This window comes from Mustela erminea, chromosome X (genome assembly GCF_009829155.1).
Source record: "Mustela erminea isolate mMusErm1 chromosome X, mMusErm1.Pri, whole genome shotgun sequence".
NCBI classification, from domain to species: domain Eukaryota; kingdom Metazoa; phylum Chordata; class Mammalia; order Carnivora; family Mustelidae; genus Mustela; species Mustela erminea.
This window is the reverse complement of record NC_045635.1, coordinates 46,255,959-46,278,659: the sequence shown is the minus strand read 5'-3', so window position 1 is coordinate 46,278,659 and position 22,701 is coordinate 46,255,959. Positions and strand designations below refer to the sequence as shown.

Genomic DNA, 22,701 nt, shown 5'->3' with positions numbered 1-22,701 from the left:
TCCTTGCTGAGCAGAGAGCCCGTGCAGGGGCTCGATCCCAGGATTCTGGGATCATGACCTGAGCTGAAGGCAGAGGCTTTAACCCACTGAGCCACCCAGTCGCCCCTGGAAGATTGCTTTTTTAATGACAACATTATTTGCATAAATTGTGATTATTTGCCTGTGTATTTAGTGGGACATATTTCTCCTGGTCTTTGTATTTTTTTCTTCCACTAATTCTTCATTATTGCATTCTGCCAGTTGAGTTCTTGTGGGTGGAAAGATCTTTCATCATAGTGATTAAGAGCATGGACTCTGGAACCAGCCTCTCTAGGCTCAAGTTCTGACTTCATTTTTTACCATTTGTCATCTTGCGCAAATTATTTAACCTCTGTGCCACAGTTCTTAATCTGTAAAATGCTAATAGTATTACCTACTTCATAGGGTTTTGGAGTTTAGCTGAGTTAATGCATATAAAGTGCTTAGAACAATAGCTCTGAAACTTTTGGGAATGTCAGAATCACCTAGAGGGGCTTGCTCAAACAAATTGCTGAGCTCCATCCCCAGAGCTTCCTATCCTATAGGTCTGGAAGGGGCCTGAGAATTTGCATTTCCAGCAAATTCCTAGGAGATGCAGATGTTGATGGTCAGGGAATCAGTTGGAATAGAACAGTGCTTTGCAGAGTGTTAACTTTTTTTTTTCCTGGACTGTTTTCTCAGTCCCTGAGTAAAACACTTCACTTTCCAGTGCTGTTTAGTACTACTTTGAGATATAAGCAGTTTTGAAATCCCTTGTTGCATTGGTTCTCAAAATGTGGCCCCCAGATCGACAGCAGCAGCAGCATCTGGGAACTTGTCAGAAGTGCAAGTTCTTGGGCTCCACCCCAGGCTTTGTTTTAAACATGTGTCTTGGCTTAACAGGGGTGTCTTAGACTTTTTTAAAACAGTTTTATTGAGATACAATTCCCATGCCATATGATGTGCCCACTTGAAGCATACAGTGATTTTTTAAAAAAGATTTTATTTATTAATTTGACAGAGATCACAAGTAGGCAGAGAGGCAGGCAGAGAGAGAGAAGAGGAAGCAGGCTCCCTGCTGAACAGAGAGCCTGATGTGGGGCTCGATCCCAGGACCCTGGGATTATGACCTGAGCTGAAGGCAGAGGCTTTAACCCACTGAGCCACCCAGGTGCCCTGCATACAGTGATTTTTGATGTGTTCACAGTTGTACAGCCATTACCACATCATTTTTTAAACATTTTCATCACCCCTAAGGAAACCCAGTTCCCATTAATAGTGACTCCCCTTCTCTCTCCGAACCACCCCAGCCTTTGGCAACCACTAATTACTTTATATTTCTATGATTTGCCTAGTCTAGGCATCTCATACAAATAGAATCATACCATACATAAGCAGCTTTAATGTGAATATAGTGTTTTCCTTTTATTGTAAGAAATAGAATACAGATAAGGCAAACCACCCATAAACAATTTCACAGGTTAATAAACTAAGGCAAACACTTTTGTCACCATTACCCAACTCAAGAAATAGGACTTTGCCTGTTAAACCATAAGTCTTTCCATGTGCTCATCCCAGTCACAGCATCTTCCCTCTCCAGAAAGTGTCTACTTTTCTGACTTTATAATAATCTCTTGTATTGTTCTGCTTTTATCATCCAAGTATACACCCCTGAACAGGATAATTTGCTTTGTCTACTTTTTAAAACTTGATGTATTTTAAATACCTGTAACTTTCCTTTCTTTCTTTCTTTCTTTTCCTTATACTGTATCTGTTGAATAACTTAGGCCGTTTGACCTGTGGAGTTTCCCACAGACTGAATTTCTTTATTGCACACTCAATACAGTTATTATGTTTGTCTGTCCTCTGTATTTCCTGCAAATTTACAGTGGATCCAGAGGCTTTTATAAATTCAGGTTCATGTCCTTTGGCAAGAATTGGCGGTGGTGTATTTGTGCACAACATTCATTAAGTTGTAATGACGTCTTGTATTTTTTTTTATATTAACAGCCATTTCTGTCTAAAGCTTAGATGGATTAGTTTATTGGAAATATCAAAATGGTGATGTTTTAGCTCTGTCATTTTGTTTTTGTGTATTAGGTGGAATAATTGTGTAAGGTTACTCAGTGATATAGTTTGTACAAGAAGGGTAGGATAAATGCTGAATTTTTAATTTTTTTTATAGTTCTGTCATATTGGGCAAGTTAACCTATCCATTGTCTCATCTGGGGAAAATGCTTTATTTGTGGGGTTAAGTGGGGTAATTTAGGTGGTTAGTATACTCTATGTAGTCAGCAGATGGTCATTTCTTTAACAGTTTCACATAACCCCTTCAACAGCTCAGAGATGGGCAGTCACGGTGGTGAATTGATGGCCAGTTAGCAAAGCCTATCTGGACCCTTCAGCTCTGTGTTGGGATCATCAGTGGTGGGGAAGAAAAGGGTTTATATTTTGGTCATTTTGGGGCAGACTTTGTCTGGCCCAAGATAAGTGGGTGTCACCAGAGTGGTTTTTCTCTTTGCCAAGCATTAGGAGTCATGTTCATACCCTCTAAAGGGTCGTATCTACTTCTGTGGTGATGTGTAATACATTGGTTGCCTTGATCTCCTTACATCTACATAGCCCCCTACTGTTCAACTTTGTTCTGTTCAAGGTTCTGCTGTAACCTTAGTAACCTTAACCCATAATGAGTCTTCCTAATAGTCATCAGTATCACCACTGTTAATATACTTGAGTAGCACCATATCTAGCAGATTAGAAAAGAGGTAAATATTACCCTTTTAACATTTTATATATTATCAGAAGTATAACACATGGCACATAGTAAGTGCTCAATAAATTTTAAAGCCATTTTTAAAAAATTAATACATCTTTTTCCCTCACATCTTAAGCTCCTTTTAGTTCAGTAACCATTTACTGAGTGTTCTTAAGTTCAAGGAGCTAGGGACATAAAATGAATGAGAGTTGGTTTCTTCACTTGAGAAACTCACAGTCCATTTAAGGACTGAGGTAATGTTTAAAGTTCCTTAGCATTTTCCTTTATGTTGTCACTTTTCCACCTGCTTTGTCCATGTGTGATGTAACCTTATTGTTTTTCAAAGCTCTCCTTAGCTCTGTATCCCCAGCCTTTGAGACTGCTGATCTGTGTGAAAGCCTGCAGTTGTCTTCTGTGAATAGAGGGTAATATCAAGAAAAACCTTTGGGCCAAGGTCGGATTTCAGAGTGGCACATGTGGTTGACACTACAATATCGGTTTATGGTCCTCAGATGGACCTATAAACTGATTTTCAGTCTCTGTCCTGTTGCTTTAACTGTCTTCCTTTTGTCTTCTCCCTCCCCCATCATCATTCCCCAAGATGTTTGCTACATAAAGATAGAGGGTTCTATACCCAATTAGTGATTTATGAAGTATGTAAAGAGACAGCTGAACTTCTTATAAACTAGGATTTGTGTGTGCCCCATATTTCATTCTCACCTATGAAATGGTAATCAAAAAGCCTACTTCATAAGTTGCTGTGGGCATTAAAGTGAGATGATACATTACTTAGAAATGTTTAAATTATACAGTATACTACAAAGTTAATGGCCATTGTAATTTATGTAAAATAAATACTTAATAGCTATGTTACTTGGGGCAAATTATTTCATCACTGAGCTAGTTTCCTCATCCTTTAAATAAGGATGATAACTCATTCTCTCAACAAATATTCGAGGACATACTCAATAATGCCAGATACTGGAAATTCCAAGATAAGCAACTAGGGAGTGGAGGGTAGCATGGTCTCCTAGGGGAGGGAGACTTATAAATCATAGTCAGAGGGATTAGTACAATGAGGAGGAGTGAACAAAATGTGCAATAGCGAATGTAACCCAGAATTTTGTTGGGCTTAAACAAGATACATGAAAAGTACATCATGATCTCAAAATATGCTTTCTAAAAATGAAGTTAGTTAATGTATCCCAAATGAATCAGTAGCCTCAACCAGTATTTCATTTCTTAACAAGACTTGTGCTTTAGGTGTGTTTATTTCTTTAAGCTGGATTTTATGAGTTCCTCTAGGGTGTTATGTGCTCCTATAATAGGGTATCCTGAAAGTACTACTTGCATCTGAAAGGCTTTTTTTCACCCACTTTTATAATTTTCTAGTTTCTGTTACTGAATTAATTTAGGAAGAACTAGAAAATGTGTTCTTATTTTGGGAAAAGATTCCTACTCCCACAAAAATATTCAGTCATCATTAACATTTTGGTTGGTGTGTTCCTGTCTTAATGATAAGAGTAACATTTTAAAAATAAAAGCAGTAGAAAATTAAGGACAGGCTTTTCCCAGAATAGGAACTAAAACTGTCTGGTAACAAGAAAAGATACTCAAACTAAATACTAGAAATGCAAATTAAAATGAGATATTTTTTAACCATTAGATTGGCAAAACATAATTAGGTACAGGTTATGGCAAAAATACAGGGAAGAGTATGGTCTTAGAATGCTGCCCACAAGTGGTTTAAGTTAATACAGCTGTTTATGTGAAGATACTTGGCAAGCTGTAAGATAGTATGTACTATATGTTGCTATTTAGATATTAAAAACTAGGGTAAACTGATTTTTTGGAAGGAGTGGTCAAGAGGACCTTTTGCTTTTTCTGTAATTGCATTTCTTTTTCCGAGAAACTTAAAATACACTAAAGAATACAGAGAATAATAAAACAAAACCCTTAGCCTACCCGCCTCTCCTCATGAACTGATAACTTGAACATTTATTTTTGCCTCCAATCTTTTAGTGGGGGGGGTATGATTTGAGGGGAAATTCTTAAGTACTTTAACTCGGTATTCCCCTTCCCACTTGATCTTTACCATGAATTGCTTGAATTTTCATATTGTGAGAACGGTATAAATTACTTATGTAAGTAGAAATTTAAAAATTGTGATGTTCACACAGCAATTTATTACTTGTGTGGAATTGTTTACATACTTATTTAGTTTGTAAAATCATTTAATAAGAATGCTTTGGGAGTGGGCCTTTAGTCATTTGTTCATTTTATTGTAGTTCTTGTTTGAAAATGTTTTCCTGCCTTTATTTTTAAGTAATGTTTCTCAGGATTATAGCAGTATATATGGTTTATTGTTGAAAACATACACAAATAAGCACAGAAATCTCCTGCCATTCAGATAAATACTGTTAGTATGCTGGTACACAATATATTCTTCCAAGGCTTTCCTTTATCCCTGTGTAGCATAAGCATACTTTCTCTCCCCAAAACTTTACTCTTTAAAAATGTAATTCATAACCTTCCCTCCAGCTTTTTATTGTGAAAATTTTCAAACATAAAAATGCTGAAAGAATAGCACATTGAGCATCTGTATATCACTGGCTATATCCAGTAATAGTTAAAATTTGCCATATTTGATTTATGTGTACATATATGTGTTTAATTTTTCTGAAGCATATGAAGTAACAGTGACATTTCATCTTTAAAAAAAAGTGACATTTCGGGAGCCTGGGTGGCTCAGTGAGTTAAGCCACTGCCTTCGGCTCAGGTCATGATCTCAGGGTCCTGGGATCAAGTCCCGCATCGGGCTCTCTGCTCAGCAGGGAGCCTGCTTCCCTTCCTCTCTCTCTGTCTGCCTCTTGCCTACTTGTGATATCTCTCTCTCTCTCTGTCAAATAAATAAATAAATAAATAAATAAATAAATAAATAAATAAAATCTTAAAAAAAAAAGTGACATTTCATCCTTAAGTCCTTCGGCCTGCTTGTCTTAATAAGGACCTACAATATCTACAATACTGTTTATCACACCTAGGAAATTTGTTCTTTACCTTAATATCTAAATAGCTAGTCTGTAGTCACATTTCCTCAGTTGTCCCTAAATTTTTTTTTTAAAGCTTTTCTCCAAACCAATATAAAAATGGTATTTTTAAATTGTTGTTACCACTTTATTGATCTCTGTTCCCTGTCATAATGTATTATGACAACATAATACTTCTCATGGCTCTATTATTTTCTGTGATGTACATAATTTATCATTTATTAACCAGTTTCCTATTTTCAGACCTATAAGTCCTAGTTTTCCGTGATATTTAAAGAATGCTTCCTAGCACACAGTAGGCCATTTGGTAAGTAAGTATTGAATAAAGGAAAGAAGCTTAAGAACATCTGAATGAGATGTCTTTGTGACATTATGTTTACTTCCTTAAGAAATTTCTAGAACTGGAATGCAAAAATATAAAAGGCTTTGGATACTTACTATCAAATTGCCCTTTACAAGCACTGTCCTACATTATTCACAATGGTGAGTTTAGTGTATGATCCATGTGGTTTATAGTATGATAGCTTCTCAGGGTAAGCCTTGATAGGTTAGTGTTAGAGAAGAGCTTAAATCTGGACAGATCCAGTATCATTGCTATAGGTGGCTCTCTCCTTACATCTATATCTACTTTTGTATTTTGTAGGGGCTGGCTTGACTCCTCCAACCTATGGTGCCTTGTAGTCTTTTGGCCTAATCTGGGGCTCCATTTCCCTGCTATTTACATTTCCTTGAGTGTCTTGGCAAGACCATCCTTAAGAGTATAATCCGGAGGGATGTAGATACCACTTGAAGACAACCTTTTACATAGATCTTACATAGATTTTTGCTTTTAAAAGTAAAGTCAGACTGCCTGCACAGTTAATTCAAATCTCTGCCTCTAGCAAAACAAATGACCAGTGGCTTTAAAATGGCACTCTTCTCCATGTGCAACAGAATAGCTGAATAAGAGTCTGTATTTGATATTACTGTATCAAACTCCTTTTACTTTATAGGCCTGGATTAGGGGAAATGATTTGTCCAAGATAACAAAGGTTGCTGGTTAGTGGTAGAGTTGGGCATTGAATCCAGGTTAACCTAGTCCAGTATTTTCAGTATGCTATACTATAATCTGTTTCTAAATGTGCCAGCAGATGTCACCCATAGGAGCACAGAATAAGAAGTTACCCCCCAAAATGGGGAAGCTTTGGGGGAGTAGAAAGAGTAGGAAGGTAAATGAGAAGTCCCCCCCAAAAAGCCCTTTTGACTAGGGCTGTTACTTTTCAACATGGGGTCAATTTTGAGCTCTTTCATGGGACATTTCAATTTGGCCATGTGTTTTTGTGCATATTTATGGATGCCATAAGCCTGTAGCTAGGACTGAATTTCCTGTTCATAAAACTTTGAAATTAAAGTGTTGTTTTATAAACCCATCTTTTTTTTCCCCTGAGCCCATCTATGTATCCCTTTTCTATTGTTTTAAATTATGGAAGTGTTTCCTGTTAAAGATTCAAACAAAATAAACATTTTTGTTAAAAATTAGTCTCTCCCCTCCCTAGATGATAGTCTTGTTTTTTTGATACCACATTTCAAAAGTCTGTTGACAGTTTGTATATATTCTTCTATATCTTTTAGCATTTACATACTGTGCTTCTCTGTTTATGTCCTATGTATATTTTTGTATGTTAAAACATAGAGCTCAACTCCATTCTTTTTAATGGTGCTTTGCATTTCAAAGCATGGATGTCCTATAATTTAATCATTCCCTATTTGTTGATCCTTAGAAGTAGAGTTCTTTCTGGGTCAAAGGGTGGTACCATTTAAATTTTTTATGGATACTGCCAAAGCGACCTCCAGAAAGGCTATATTGAATTGCCATTCACACCAGCAGTGTCTGTCAGTGCCCTTTTCTCTACCTATATCTGCCAATACAAGATAATCTTTTCAATTTTAACCAGTCTGATGAATGAGAAATAGCATCTCCTTGCTTTGACTGGAATTTTTGTATTATTAGAGAGGATGAGCAAATGTTAGTATCTTATGCAGATTGCATGTTTGTGGTCTTTTTACTTGGTTTTCAATCACATTATTTGTTTTGCTGAGTTTTGAGAGTTGTTTGTGTATTAGAAATAACCAGCCCTTTCTGTATCCTTTTAAAAATATTTTCTGTGTTTATGGTTTGGAATTTTTGTGTAGCCAAATCTTCCCTTTTTCTTTCCTTTATGGTTTCTAGATTGTGTATCTTTCTTGGAAGATCTTTTATTTAACAAGATTACAAGAATATTTATCTGCATTATTTTCAAATACTTTTATAGTTTAGCTTTTTATGTTTAAGTAATGGTGTGAAGTAGTGTGTGCTTTTATTTTTGTCCAGATGGTTAACCAGTAGTCCTGTTTTGGGAAGGACTATTTGATTTTTAAACATAAGGTCAGCTTAAAACTGAATTATTTGGAAAAATGTAGTTTGTTAAAACAAAAGTTGGAATTTGTGCCAAGTAGAAAACAGACTTGGTTACTTTTTGGTCTTTAGTTTTTGAGAATAATTCCAGTTGTTCACGTTTAATACTTAACATTTGTCTTCAACTGGAGGCAAAGTGTTAAGAGACAGTGCTTTGAGAGATTTTAGTTCTTTTATTTTCATTTTACATGTTTGAAGCTCAGATTGTCCTAAGGTCACAAAGTCAGTTGGTGGCAGGGAACTATAGTATCTATGCATACTGTTCTTTAATTTTCAGCAAACATCTTTCATGTTATAGATCTAAATGTTTTAAAGGAGCAGATTGTTCACATTATTCAGTTTATTTAAAGAACATTGGAAGGGCTGTGTGTGTGTGGTGCTGTTAAATTTATAGAGCCAGTTTTGTTTATATGTTGGGACATACTTTTTTTTAAATTTTTTTTTTAAGATTTATTTATTGGACAGAGAAAGATCATAAGTAGGCAGAGAGGCAGGCAGAGAGAGGGAGGGGGAAGCAGGCTCCCGCTGAGCAGAGAGCCCGATGTGGGGCTCGATCTCAGAACCCTGAGATCATGACCTGAGCTGAAGGCAGAGGCTTAACCCACTGAGCCACCCAGGCGCCCCTGGGATATACTTTTTTGTAAAAGCATTGCTTTAAAGTTTTCTTGTCAATGAATTAATTTTAGCCTCATAATAAACCTGTGAAGTTGGAGTTACTTCATGTTGAAAGGAATTTGCTGCCATGTTGGTAATTGCCATAATTACTACTGTTATTTAAATCATGTAGAAGAATCTTGGTGTCTCTGCATTCCAGATTCATTTGAACAGGTCAGAATAGCTCAGATCCACTTAAAATCTCTGATTCTTAAGTTGTATGGCCCAGACAGTATTTAGTGGCCTGTTTAACCTTTGGAGAACTATAACTTACTTGAGAAGGAGATCCAGAACTTCCTAGTCTCATCATCAAAGTTGAGTTTGACTTTTTGGTTCATGTCATTACTTAAAGCTAACATTTTCAATACATGCTTTATGTTCTTTCATATGCAGATAACATGTAGAAAGTTTGAAAAGACCAGCTCTTGTTTGCTTTTGGTGTGTGTGTGTGTGTGTGTGTGTGTGTGTGTGTGTGTGTAATATCCGGCATAAGAATGCTACCCTTAAATTAATCTGGAGCTAAAAGAAATAGAACAAATAATAATGTGGCTTACTCATTGCCAGACACAGTCCCTTGAGGTGGACTGTATTGTTTATTTTATGGAGGTTACTGACTCAGTGAGGCATAGTAACTTGTCTAAGATCATACAGCTAATAAATGGAATTTAAGCCCATTTGCGTCCCAGCTCCCAAGCCTTTCCACTATGCTGTTGTCCTCTACTTCATTTTGACTTTCTCCCAGTTGTATTCCTCAATCTCTGCCTTTAAAATAAATTATCCACAATATACAGTGCAAGTAAATACATTACTAATGTCTCTTATCTTCTCCCCATACAGATATATCTTTTGTCAGAATATTTTAAGGCATTAAAACCTAGCTTTTAGGGTGCTTGGGTGGCTCAGTGGTTAAGCGTCTGCCTTCAGCTCAGGTCGTGATCCTAAGGTCCTGGGATCGAGCCCCGCATCGGGCTCCCTGCTTGGTGGGAAGCTCCTTCCTCTTCTCCCACTCCCCCTGCTTGTGTTCCCTCTCTCACTGTCTCTCTCTCTCTCTCTGTCAAATAAATAAATAAAATCTTTAAAAAAGAAACTAGCTTTTATTTAGAAATACACTTAATCTAGGCTTTTTATAGAAGGTTTGGGCCTTTTCTGCCTTTCTTCGGGATACAGACTAGAGGATTTTATCCAGGAACACAGGATTCTCTCCTATTCAGAGGTTCAATCTTGAGAGATGCTGCGTATTTCTTCTTAAACCCAGGGATATGAGATAACTGGAGCTGAATAATGCAAAAGGGTTGGAATTCTGTTTCTTTGGTTTCCTGTACTATCTTTATTATATTTGACAGTAGCCTATCATGTGACTTTAGGGGAAATACCATATGCCTGTGTTTCATAAGTGAAAGTGAAAACATTGTAGTCACTTAAGTACTAAGCAGTCTTGGATATCTTGTGGGGTGATGGTTCCTACTGTTGCAGGTCATGGATCACTTTAAGAAGCCACTGAAAGCTATCAACTGTCTTTTCAGAAAAATTCCAACATATGCAAAAATTTTCCGTAGAACTTCAGAATTTTTATGGAAATCCCTCAGTATAGGACAAGAAATCCATAAAGATTTCTTCACCTGCTTTAAAATGATGTCCAAATTACTATCTATGTATATATTTTTCTAGACTAAAGCACTGTGCCCAAAAAGTGAAACTGGGCTAATTGTTTCAGTTTTGCTGACAGTGTACTCTGTTGTATGCAACTTGAATCTCTAAAAATCCAAAATTTTTTAAAAAGCAAGAGGATTATGTTTGGTGTTCTATAAGGATTTATTGTATGTATTTTGTTGATCTCTTGTAATTGCGTTTGCAGCTTTGCTTAGGCCACTAGGAAGTTGTAATTTGATTGTGTACTGTAATTTGATTGTGTTTTGTGTACTGACTTTTCATAGCTTTTATACTATCATTGCTTCTAGTTTTCCTTTTTCCTCTAATTTATGTTTCTGAATACCTGGCTATCTCATAGCACCCTTCGCAATGCCCTGCATTTAGTGTGTCCATACCTATATGTTGATTGGAAAAGTGCAGATTGAATGAATTTTATAAGTTGGTTTTGTCAGTTGGAAATTTCAACAAGAGTCTGGGACTTGGATTTTTAAGCTTCCTTAAATGTTTACTGGATAGTCATTCATTGATTCATCTACTAAGTGACAGTTCCTGTGCTGGTGACAGGAATGCAAAGATAAATAGACACAGTCCCACTTATGCAGAACTCACCCTAGTGTTGAGACTGACAGGTAAATAAAGAAGTATGTTGATTGAGGGTATATGCAGGACACAGTTGGAGGGGGCACAAAGGAGGGAGTGATCGATTTTTCTCTGAGGGAGAGGATATCTGAAAAGGCCTCATTGAGGTGACATTTAAGCTCAGCTCCAGGGGATATGCCGAGAACAGCCATTTTAGCAGAAAGCGCAATCTGAGTCAAAGTATTTGAAGTCTTGATTGTTAGGGGAACTGTAAAAGCCTCATATGGTTAAAGTATGTGGGGAGCCAAGGGGAATATTATGTAATGCTGTGGCCCTGGTAAGCGAGGTGAACAGGTACCAGGTCCTAGAGGTCTTGGATGCTGGATTAGGTAAGGAGTTTGCACTTGATAATGTAGGTAGATTTTGAGTTTGAGGGGAATTGTTCTGGTAGTAATGTGAAGGATGGAATGGAAGGATCTGGCAGGATAAAGTCTTAATTTAAAATATTTTAATTTATGATATTTTCAAACCTATACAAAAGTTAGAGGATAGTATAATGGAACCCCAATGTACCTGATACCTAGCCTCAACAGTTATTGACACATGGCTATTCTTGCTTTATTTATAACCATTCTATCCCCGTTCTCTTTTTTAAGATTTCATTTATTTGACGACACAGATGCACAAGCGGGGAGAGCAGCAGGCAGAGGGAGAGGGAGAAGCAGGCCCCCCGGGGCTTGATCCTAGGACCCTGCTGGGATCATGACCTGATCCGAAGGTAGCCGCTTAACTGACTGAGCCACCCAGGCACCCCCTCTCCCCCAGTCTCTTAAAGAAAATTCCTCAGTGAGTCACAAATAGGCAAAGGATAATTAATATCTAATAAAGTGGTTCTTAAATCTGGCTGTGCAGCTGTATCACCTATACAGTTTGAAGAAAAAAAGTTCCCACCTCATATTTACTAAGTCAGATATTTGTATAACCAGACATTTTTAGTTTTTGACTTTGCACAGTCAGGGTTGAGAACTCTGAATTTAATTTTTAAGTAAATTATTTTGAAGGTAATTTTTAAGTAGGTTGATTTTTCTGGCAAATACGTTTTTCCTGAACTCACTAAATGTTGCCTGTGGCCCTTCTGGGTGAAGTTCACCTATTAGAAAGTGATAGCTTTTCTGTGGTTAAGTTCTTGACATTAGTTTAAATAAAGAGTATTAGTTTAAAGGCTGGTATCTTCATTTTCTGTTAGAGGTGGGCGAGACTGAAAAGGCAATTGCATCTTTGAAATTGGATGTGATGACATAGGGAATAACCATTGTTATAGTTGATTTTTTGCACCAAATCCAGCCACAAGGAAGGAAGGAGATGGGAGACAGATCAGTCTTTGAGGGTAGATGAGGATTATTCCAGAGCACCAGTTGAAAATGTGTAGACAAGGAATCTCTTCCTCTCCTCCTTAATTTGCATAATTTCCATGTAGACATTGCTGCTTGTTTTTTGTTGTTGTTGTTGTTCGGAATGCTAATAAGGGGCTACTTGGCATGCTGCCCTTTCCTTTCTACTGGCAAAACTGATCTACAGCTATTTTGTTGCCTGATTCTTCTGATGCCAGTTTATCTCTCTTAAGTAATTGGGAGTAATGACTTAAAGAGTAAATCCTGGATGTGCACCTTCCCAGGGCTGTAGATAGATCATATATAGGGGATGTGTTCTTAAACATCATTCTTACCTCCAGAGTCAGTGTTAGAGGTTTCAGATTCCTCCTTCTTGGTATCCCTGTAAGAGATTTTCTTTGAATATACTGCAGAGCAAGGAGAGCAAGGATACACACTTACCTTAGGTAGAGTGTTTACAGATTTTGAAGGAGGCTCTATCAAGGTAATTCTGCAGATTATTCCCAGATTTGTCTTGGGTGAATAATGGCTGTTTTTTGGGGGTTGCTTTATTATTGCATTTTACTATCAGTGCCCAATAAAATCTAGGTCAGCAGTCCTCAGGGTCATATTTTATATGGCTCAATGATAAGGATATTGGTGTCTGTAGGAGGGGGGTGTAGCAGGGTGGACTGTGCTTATAGACATTTTGTGTACTGTGGAATCATGGAGCAAATTTGGTTTTGTTCAGGTTTACCACTTACTGGGTATGTGGCTACTCTTGGACTTAGTAAGCTGGAAACAGTCTCTTCATCTTCAAGGATTAGAGATAATGCATAATTAGGTGGTAAGTAAATATTAGCCGTTGTTATTATAATGACAAATGGGTTCTCTGAATATTTGTTGGATTGATATTAATGTAAACAATCAGAAACTAGGCTGGATGGAAATGTGTTCCCTTTAAGAAATCAGTTAATGTGATATCTGTGTCTCTAATCAAATAGTATATAACAGAGTGGGTTTTAAGATTGTTTGCTGCTTCCTGAGATAATGGATGGTCTGGGCAGTTCTCACCTGAATTTTCTCTGAGAGACTTCATAGAGGCAGAGGCTTTTTGCCTTGTAGCATTTTGGAGTCTAGTGTGCTCTGAAAACCTTTTTATGTAAAAACGGCCAAATTGGGGCACCTGGGTGGCTCATTGGGTTAAAAACAGCCAAATTGCTTTTCCATGATTTCAGTGGGAATTTTAGGCTGACTTTGATTCATCACACTCCTATATGTGTTTGCAGCATTTCTTAACCTACCAATAATAAATTAGTAAATACTGAGTCCGTGCTATGTGCTAAACTTCAGAAGCTCCAAGAGCACTTTAGCAGCCACTACTACAAGGCATTTGTTTAGATGTTGCGTTCTTAATTTGATGCATGCCATTTGGATTAGGGGTCACTCTTTTCTACCCTAAAGAAAAATTGTACAAAAGGAAAATTCTCATAAATGGATGTATGATTATAGAAAGTTTGAAAGAACCTGAAAAGCATGAAGCATAAATTAAAACTGTGTTATCCTGCCACCTAGAGGCAACCACTGATAGTGTATATTTTTTCCCTTCCCAGGTTTGTGGAGTTTTGTGTGTATGCTTGTTTTAAACTTCCTCACCCTGTGGCAAGCATTTTCTCATTAGTTCTCAGGGAAGTGATAGGTACAGGGTACAATGTAAGCACATACAGAGGACACTCAGTCAAGTTTTAAGAGATTAGGGAGAGGATTGTCCTAATTCTGGTTAGTATTTGTGCTTTTAAAACCCACAGGGGCGCCTGGGTGGCTCAGTGGGTTGAGCCTTTGCCTTCAACTCGGGTCATGATCTCGAGGTCCTGGGATCGAGTCCCGAATCGGGCTCTCTGCTTGGTGGGGGCCTGCTTCCCCCCACCCTCTGCCTGCCCCTCTGCCTACTTGTGATCTCTGTCAGGTAAATAAATAAATCTTTAAAAAAACAACAACAACCCACATGAGTGTTCATTATATTAAGGTGAAATAGAGGTTAAAGGGTCCCCTACCCTCAGCTCTTAGGAATTTTCTTTCTGTTATCTCCTCTTCCCCTCTGCCATTCAATGAACCTGTAATTCTCTGCTTATATCTACAGACAACATTTTCAGAAGAGTTTTCTATACATGCCATCTGTATTGCCTCATTTTCCATTGATTCCCTGACTCACTCCGTGGCTTCCCTTCCCATCACCTCACTGAAACTGTTGGTGGTCAAATTATCTCTATTCCCAATTTCAGTATACATTTTTCTGGGCATGACTCATCTTAACATTGGACACATTTGATCAGTTTTACCATCTTTTGTCTTTCATGATACCATGATGAACTGGTTTTACTTCTACATCAGCAAGCTCTCCTTTTCTGGGTTCTCCTCCTCTTTCTTACCTTTAAATGTTAGATCAAGTGGGAACTCAGTTCTGGGTCTCTTTCCTTCCTTCCTTTGTAAGTCATCATCTCCAGACCAATGGCTTCAAATACTGTCTATATGCTGACAATCACAGATTTTTATTCTCAGTTCATACTTCTTTCATGAACTTCATCCTGCAGATATTTGCCTACCTATATCAGGTGGTAGATGCTTGTGCTAGATGCTGAGAGCTTAATACTGTAGAAAATCAAACTAGTTACATTGATATTGGCTATGAGAGAAACAAGCAGGGTAGTGCTTGTTAGAAAAATAAGACTAGCTTTAGGTGAGTTACCTTCGGAAGCCACTTGGGGTCTTAAAGTCAGTTCTCAAATGGAACTAGCTATGGGAGGAAATAGGAGTGTGAAGTAGAAGCATTCCAGTGGGGATAGCACTTGTAAAGGTCTGGAGGACAGAAGGAACTTAGAGCATTCTAGAAAGTAAAGGGAAAGACTAAAGTAATTGTGCAGAGAGGAGATTGGAGAGAGTTCCAGTAGCTAAATCATGCCAGGGCCCTGTGAGTCATGATTAGAGTTTGGATAGAGTTCTAGGAAATCTGTTGAAAGGTTTTAAGCAAGGAAGTAACGTGAGCTGATTTATGTTTTAAGAAGATTACTTTTGCTGCTCTCTGGAGAATGGATTGGATGAAAGAAAATGTGGAAGTGGAGAAATCAGTTATCCCTATTTCACAGTTGAGGAAACAGGAGTACACAGAGGCTGCTCATACAGTGAGTAAATGATATAGCAGGAACCCTAACCTGGGATTCCTTATTTTGAGCCTGTATTCTGAATTGGTGCTTCTCAGACTTAAGGTAATCACCTGAAGATCTCATTAAAATACAGATTGATTCCTCAGGTCTGGGTGGGCCTGAGATTCTGCATTTTTCATAATTCCCAGGTGATGTCAGTGCTGCTGATCCTTCAACCATACTTGGAATTGTAAGGCTAGACTGCTGCTACACTCCTATTGAGCCAGATTTGGGAACTACAGGTGTCTTCTGCCCTTAAGCTGATTCAGTATTGAAAGTCATTCTAAATTTGATCAACTGAAGATGATTACTACAAAGTGAGCTACCCTTTGAAGAGTGACTCCCCCTTAATATATTTTTCCCCCTTAATATATTTTAAATGAACACACTTGTCTTATTTAAACCCCACAAAACCAAGATTCAAACCTCAAAGGTAAATGAAGTTTGGGGAAAAGGAGGAAGGGGAAAAAGTGGTTAATTAAATAGAAGTATTTAATTAACGTATAGCTATGGGTGGTGGTTCATAGTAATTCATTAATTTCCTTAAAGCTGATTTTTTTAACCTAGGTTTAGGAAGAAATTTTTACTACATGTAAAGATTGTTTGGTGCTTAGAGTTCTGGTCCGACCCAACAAAGGCAGTAGGCCATTTCCAGGGATTTGTCTAGAATTACCTTCTTTTTGTTAGAGGCTTTTTTATATATAATGGGATTTTTACCCATTTAACTTCTAAACATTAGGTAGAACTCATTCCCTGGTTACTGTTCTGATCATTAGTGTGATTTGACGGTATCTCAGCTTCTTACCTTGTGCCCCCGCTTTCTCTTTTGCAATAACTTTTTGAACATAGGATCCAATAGTGTAGAAGAGTCTGTCACAAATCTATATTTTCATCTACAGGGATTTATTATAATAAAACTAGTAAAGTAAAAAGCATGTTATGAAAGCATGGACTTTGGAACCAAAAAGGCCTGGATTTAGATCTTGGTGCCGGCATTTACTAGCTAGGCATAAGGTACTTCATTTCTCTGAGCCTCAGTTTTCTATCTGTAAATGGGGACAAAACTTGGCTTGAGTGGTGAAAGACTATAATATGAAGCCCTTTGGGCAGCATGTCTCAAAGTTTGTTTTTTGGGATACTTAAAGGGGTAGGCTTTTAGTAAATAACACTTGGGAAAAAAATGGTTTTGTGCCCTAATAAGTTTCCTCTACCCAAGATTTCTTGGAGCTGTTAGTAATGTCAGTCAGCTACATGACCATCCTAAAGGAAGACAAATTCCATTTTTAACATTTCCCAAATTGCTGGAACCTTGTCTTCCTTCATGGAGCAGAATGCTCTAAAATGCTTTAGGAAACACAAGCTCATTGTCCAGCTTGTAGTGAGTGCCCAAAAAATTCTTTCCTTCCCACTGCAAAGCCAGCTTAGAAAGAGACTAACTAGGAACAAAAAAACTTGAATTTTCTTAATTGATGTCTCATGGACAGTAATAACCTTTTTAAAACTATAAATGTTTCTTGCAACAAAATTATAGAAACCAGGTTAACATTGCACTTGTTAGGGGAACGTGTGTGTTCATTCATTTGTTTTGGCTTGGTTATTTAATTGGGTGCCTGTCATCTCAGTCTGTTTATGAAAAGTTTGGAGCCCAAACACTGGAAACAGAAAAAGCCAAATGTATTTGCTCTCCTTGAACCTTGACAGCTAAGCCTTGGGCTTAGGACCTACACTTGACCGATTAGATGCTCACACTTTTTGTGTCTAGAGCCGCTGATGCAAATAACCTGACACTGTTCAGAAATCATTCTGCCACCAACAGTACCTTCCGGGCATCTAGAGTCTGGTATTGGCAGTAGAGGCACCCCCAACTAAGTTGTGGGAGTTTCTTGGCTGTAGTTCAAGGCAGCATAGTTTCCTTGGTTCCTCCTGTTTTCTGAATGTGGTTCTGTAAGACTTCCTATTGATTCCCTAAGCTGTTATCCTTCCAGTAAATCACTTTTCTGCTTTGATCAGAGTCTGTTGTTCTCAACCCAGACCCTTAACTGGTACAGAATTTTCCAAGTCAAAACAGCTGTAGTTAAAGTGAGACACGTGTGAAGATTTGCCAGTACCTCATCTACACTTTCTTAAGTCAGTAAAAGAGTTCAAGTTGTTTATTAATGCAAGTTAATTAGTGCACTTGTTTTGGAGGATAGTATGGTTTTTTATTGTTGAATACTGAGGTTCTTTATATATTCTAGATACTATATATAGCTTGCAGATATTTTCTCCCAGTGAGTTTTATACTTTTACATTTAAGTCTGTGATCCTTTTTTTAACTTTGAATTTTTTAAATTGAGATAACATGACTTATAATGGTTTCAGGTATACAACAGTGATTTGATAACTGTATCTATTGTGAAATGATCATAGTAAGTCTAGTTAGAATTTTTTTCTTAAGATGGAAACTTTAAAGGTCACTCTCTTAGGAATTTTCAAATATATAATACAATATTAACTATAGTCTCCATGGTGTGCATTATATCCCCATAACCTATTTGTTCTATAACTAAAAGTTTGTACATTTTGACCACCTTTAGCCATTTCACTCACCCCTACCTACGTCTGGCATCTACCAATCTGTTCTGTGAGTTCAGTGTTTTGGGACTTATTTGTTATTTTCGTTTATTGAGATTCTGTATGTGAGACCATACACTATTTGTCTTCCTCTGACTTCACTTAGCATAGTGCCCTCAGGGTGCAGCCATTTGTGACAAATGACAAGATTTCCTTCTTCCTTACAGTTAATATTCCTGTGTGTGTGTGTGTGTCCACTCATCCATCAATGGATAATTAGATTGCTTCCTTATTTTGGCTGTTGTAAATAACGCAGTAAACCTGGGGATGCATAGATCTTTTCAACTTAGTGTTTTCATTTCCTTTTGCTAAATACCCAGAAATGGAATTGCTGGATCGTATTTTAAATACTTTGAGGAATCGCCATAGTGTTTTCCCATATTGGCTGCACCAATTTACATTCACTCCAGCAGTGTACAGGGGTTCATTTTTCTCCACATTCTCACATGATTAATTCTGAATTAATTTTTATATAAAGTATGAGGCTTTCTTAGGCCAAAGTTCATCTTTTGCCAAAAGATATCTATTTCTCTGGCACCATTTGTTGATGAAACTATTGTTTGAATTGCTTTTTCAACTTTGTCAAAAATCATTTGGGTAGGGATGCCTGGGTGGCTCACTTAGTTAAGCGCCTGACTCTTGATTTTGGCTCAGGTCACAGTCTCAGGGTCTTGAGATTGAGCTCCATGTTTGGGCTCTGTGCTGGGCATGGAGCCTTTTTAAGATTCCTTCTTTCTTTCTCCCCCTGTGTTCGCTCTCTCTAAAAAAAAAAAAAAGAAAAGAAAAGAAAAAAAATCAGTCTGGCATATCTGTAGGAGTCTGTTTCTTGAGTCTCTATTCTGATTCATATATGTGTCTATCCCACCTCCAATACTACATAGACCATCTTGATTACATATCGAGAAATTACATATGTAGGTCATGAAATTGGATAGAGTGATTCCTCCCTCTTTTTCAGAATTATTTTAGCTATTGCAGTTCCTTTGTCTTTCCATATACATTTTGAAGATCTATTTATTTTAGTGGGGGGGGCAGAGGGAGAGAGAGTCTTAAGAAGACTCTGTGCTGAGTGTGGAGCCTGATGTGGGGCTTCATCCCACGACCCTGAGATCACAACCTGAGCTGAAGCCAAGAGTCAGACACTGAATTGACTGTGCCACCCAGGCACCCCATATACGTTTTAGAATAATCTCTTTATTTACAGGAAAATTCTTGCTAGGCTTTGGACAGGATCTGCATTAAACCTGCATATGAATCTTGAGGGGAATTGAATTCTTTGCTGTGTCAAGTCGTCTTAATCTATGAACATAGTTTATCTCTTCATATATTTAGCTTTGTTTTTTTTAATCAGCATTTTGTAGTTTTGAACATACAAGTCCTGATTTATACCTAAGTATTTCAAGATTTGTTTTAGCAATTGTGAGTGGTGGAGTTTATGTGTTCATTGCCAGTATATGGAAATGGATTGATTTGTGTATGTTTATCTTGGATCCTGAAACTTTACTGAGATCATTTTTTAGTTCTGGGAGGGGTTTGCGGGGGTACATTTGGGGGATTTTCCACTAGATAATCCTTTGTCATCTGCAAATAGGGAGTTTTGTTTTTCCTTTCTGATCTGTATACCTTTTATTTTGTTTTCTTACCTTATTAAAATGGCTAGAACTTCAGCACTTTGTTGAATGAAAGTGGTGGAAATGGACATCCTTACCTTGTTCCTAATTTTGGAAGGAAGGCATTCAGTGATTTGGGGTATATGGTGTTGGGGCTGGCTGCTTCTTCCTGCAGTAGAGGTAGTCTCAAAGCCTCCCAGCAAATGACTGCAACCACAGTAGTGTGATAGCTGCTTGTTTTAGGTAATGTGTGAGTGTGAGTTTTGTAAGGAAAAAGCCACAACTGAATACAAGTAGCTCACTTACGGTTTCCGCTAAATGAATCAGATCGTTGCCAGAATACCATTGGTCTTGTTTTAGATATTTGGAAGTTGTAGGCAGCAGGCATTTTGTTCATTTTCTTTTATATGAAGAGGTAATTTTTAAAAAAGTAATCTGGAATCTCATATCCTAACATGTGAACCATAGAGGGAAAACTTTTTTTTTAATCTCTCCAAAAGCATTTTAGAATATACTCTGGATGTTTCACCAGTTCATCCTGAGTGCCCATTGGTTAAATAGATGCCAACCATGTAGGCAAATATACTTTATTTTCACAATACTGAGTATGTTGGACTAATCTAGGCCAAAAGCCACCTGAAATTTACACTTGTGCTTGGTTAGCTTTTTCTTATGACAGCTGTCATAACATACTGACGTTCAGTTACTGCTGTGTAGCAAATACATTATTAGTAGGAGAATCCTTGGTATGTAAATAGCTATCAGTTCACCTCTACTTCTGTCCGGGTGTCCTAGTTGCTAATGGGAGAAACCTGTATTTCTTCCTGTCCCTTGGTCAGAGCATCTTGAGGGATCTGTCTGCCATGAAGGATCATGTAGGTTTGTACTGTGGGTTGCCCACTTTTGTCCCTTCTAAATTAAATGGGTTTAGTAAAAATGATTGTGTTCTGTGCTTAGAACATTTCTAGTGGGAGTCTTACACCTCATTTTCTAATTTAAAAATAAAGGTGTTGTGTTGCCTTTGTCCTTATAACACAACTAATATATTTTTATCGGTTAAAACAGTAGAAGATAAGATGTGAGTATACATAATCATTTTGGTTAGTAGTGAGTTAACATTTTGATGCATACCCCTTCTAAGCAGTTTAGACATAGATTTATACTGTTTGTTTTATAACCTTTTTATTTCACAATGAACATCTTTTTGTTATATAATTGTGTGCAATGTTTATAACAGTTGTGTAATATTTTAAACCAATCCTTTTTTGGACGTTTGGTCCTTTCCAATTTTTCACTATTACATATGGTCATACAGTATAGATTCCTGTGGTTAAATATTTGTGTACATCCTTATGATTTTCTTTGGATAAATTCCCAGAAGTGGAATTGCTAAATTTTCCAGAAAACTGCAAGGATATGGTGAATTTTTTCCATCCTGAGGTGTGTTAAACAGTCTGATCTTTTATTTTCAATTATGAGTTTGAGAGGTTTTGTTTTAAGAAAAGTGTTTTAATTTTGGCTTAAATTGATTACAGTCTTATGCAACATATGGATGTGGGCCAATTTTGTCTGGAGAGATTCCTTTTTCTTCCCTACCTCATAGCTGTGCGTCTGAGTTGGCATGGCATCATAACTCCAGAGTTTTTGCTTTAAGCATTTTGCATGTTCTTCATTCTGTCTTGTTTATGTCATTCATGTAGTGCTCAAGATTGCTACTTTAAGTTCTCACTTTTTTGGGGAATTTCTTTTTTCAGGTCGTAAAACGGAAAATCGAAAACATGAAAGTAGACAGGACTAAACTGAAAAAGACACCTACTGAGGCTGTAAGTATCCAGAAGTATGCTCTATTTTTTTCATTTCAGAAAAAAGTCCTAGTGGTCAGTTCAACCATAGTGATCTTCAAAATATGTCACCACTTATATATACAGAGTGCAGTAAAATAGCAAGGTGTCTTGAAACAGTCATATTTACTTTTGAACTTACCTTGATTAAAAAAGTGAACAGGCTAGTCGCCACTGGAAATGAACACTAAACTGTTTGTGGCTTTATGTACATAAAGTGGGCTCCCTGGCTGCTGTCCTATGCATTGGAAGGCAGTATGGTATAATGGAAAGAGCGGATGTGGATTCAGATTCTCTCTGTACTTGTGGGGTCTTTTTCAATTTTATTTTCTTGAAAATTAAAGTGGTAACACCTTTCTTAAGTAGATTTTTAAATTATGGATTCTTATTCATACAGTTCACCTTAACCTGTATTAACCTGTGTATTGGGTGACCATGTCGGTTGGTCCTGTGTCAGCAGTAGAAATCCCAGCTTTTAGTCCAGTATTCTGTCAGCTGGCTTAAACTGCATTTTGAGATTAAGAAAGTATTGCTTTGTTAAGACTCCTATAGATCCCATTATGCTGTAGTTCAAGGAGCACGAGCTTTGAAATTAGACACGAGTTTAAATCACTAGATTTTTGTGGCCTGGTTTTCACAGCTGTAAAACTTGGTTGATAATTTTTCTCTTCTTGGTGTGAGGCAGATGCTTAGCCAAGTACCTGGCACATAATTCGTTCATTTTCTAAATACAGGCCACTTGGTTTTTAAAAACTGTAACTACCTGGCAAGTATCACCATGGATATCACTATTAACATTTTGCTATATTTCTTCTAGTCTTTTTTAGAAAGATAATTGCATGGACATTCTCCTGACCTTTTCTTGTTAAGCATTATACTAATGAATGTGAGAAATGCTATCTTCCCATATCCTCATCAACAATACAGATTATCTTTTAGATTTTTGTT

The 22,701-nt window shown here is 37.3% G+C and overlaps 1 protein-coding gene across 17 annotated transcripts in view; it reads left to right on the top strand.

Moving 5' to 3' along the window:
• Window positions 1-22,701, top strand: part of HUWE1 (HECT, UBA and WWE domain containing E3 ubiquitin protein ligase 1) — a 173,068-nt gene that overhangs the window by 9,183 nt on the left and 141,184 nt on the right. For 8 of the 17 annotated variants that reach the window (XM_032331303.1, XM_032331290.1, XM_032331302.1 and 5 more), the window contains exons 1-2: window positions 15,561-15,668; window positions 21,667-21,735. In XM_032331303.1, the coding sequence (XP_032187194.1) occupies window positions 15,576-15,668; window positions 21,667-21,735 (162 nt within the window). In that variant the 5' untranslated portion in view covers window positions 15,561-15,575. Of the gene's footprint in view, window positions 1-13,240; window positions 13,337-15,560; window positions 15,669-21,666; window positions 21,736-22,701 lie in introns of those variants that run through there. The other 9 variants (XM_032331297.1, XM_032331299.1, XM_032331294.1 and 6 more) reach the window with 2 other exon arrangements.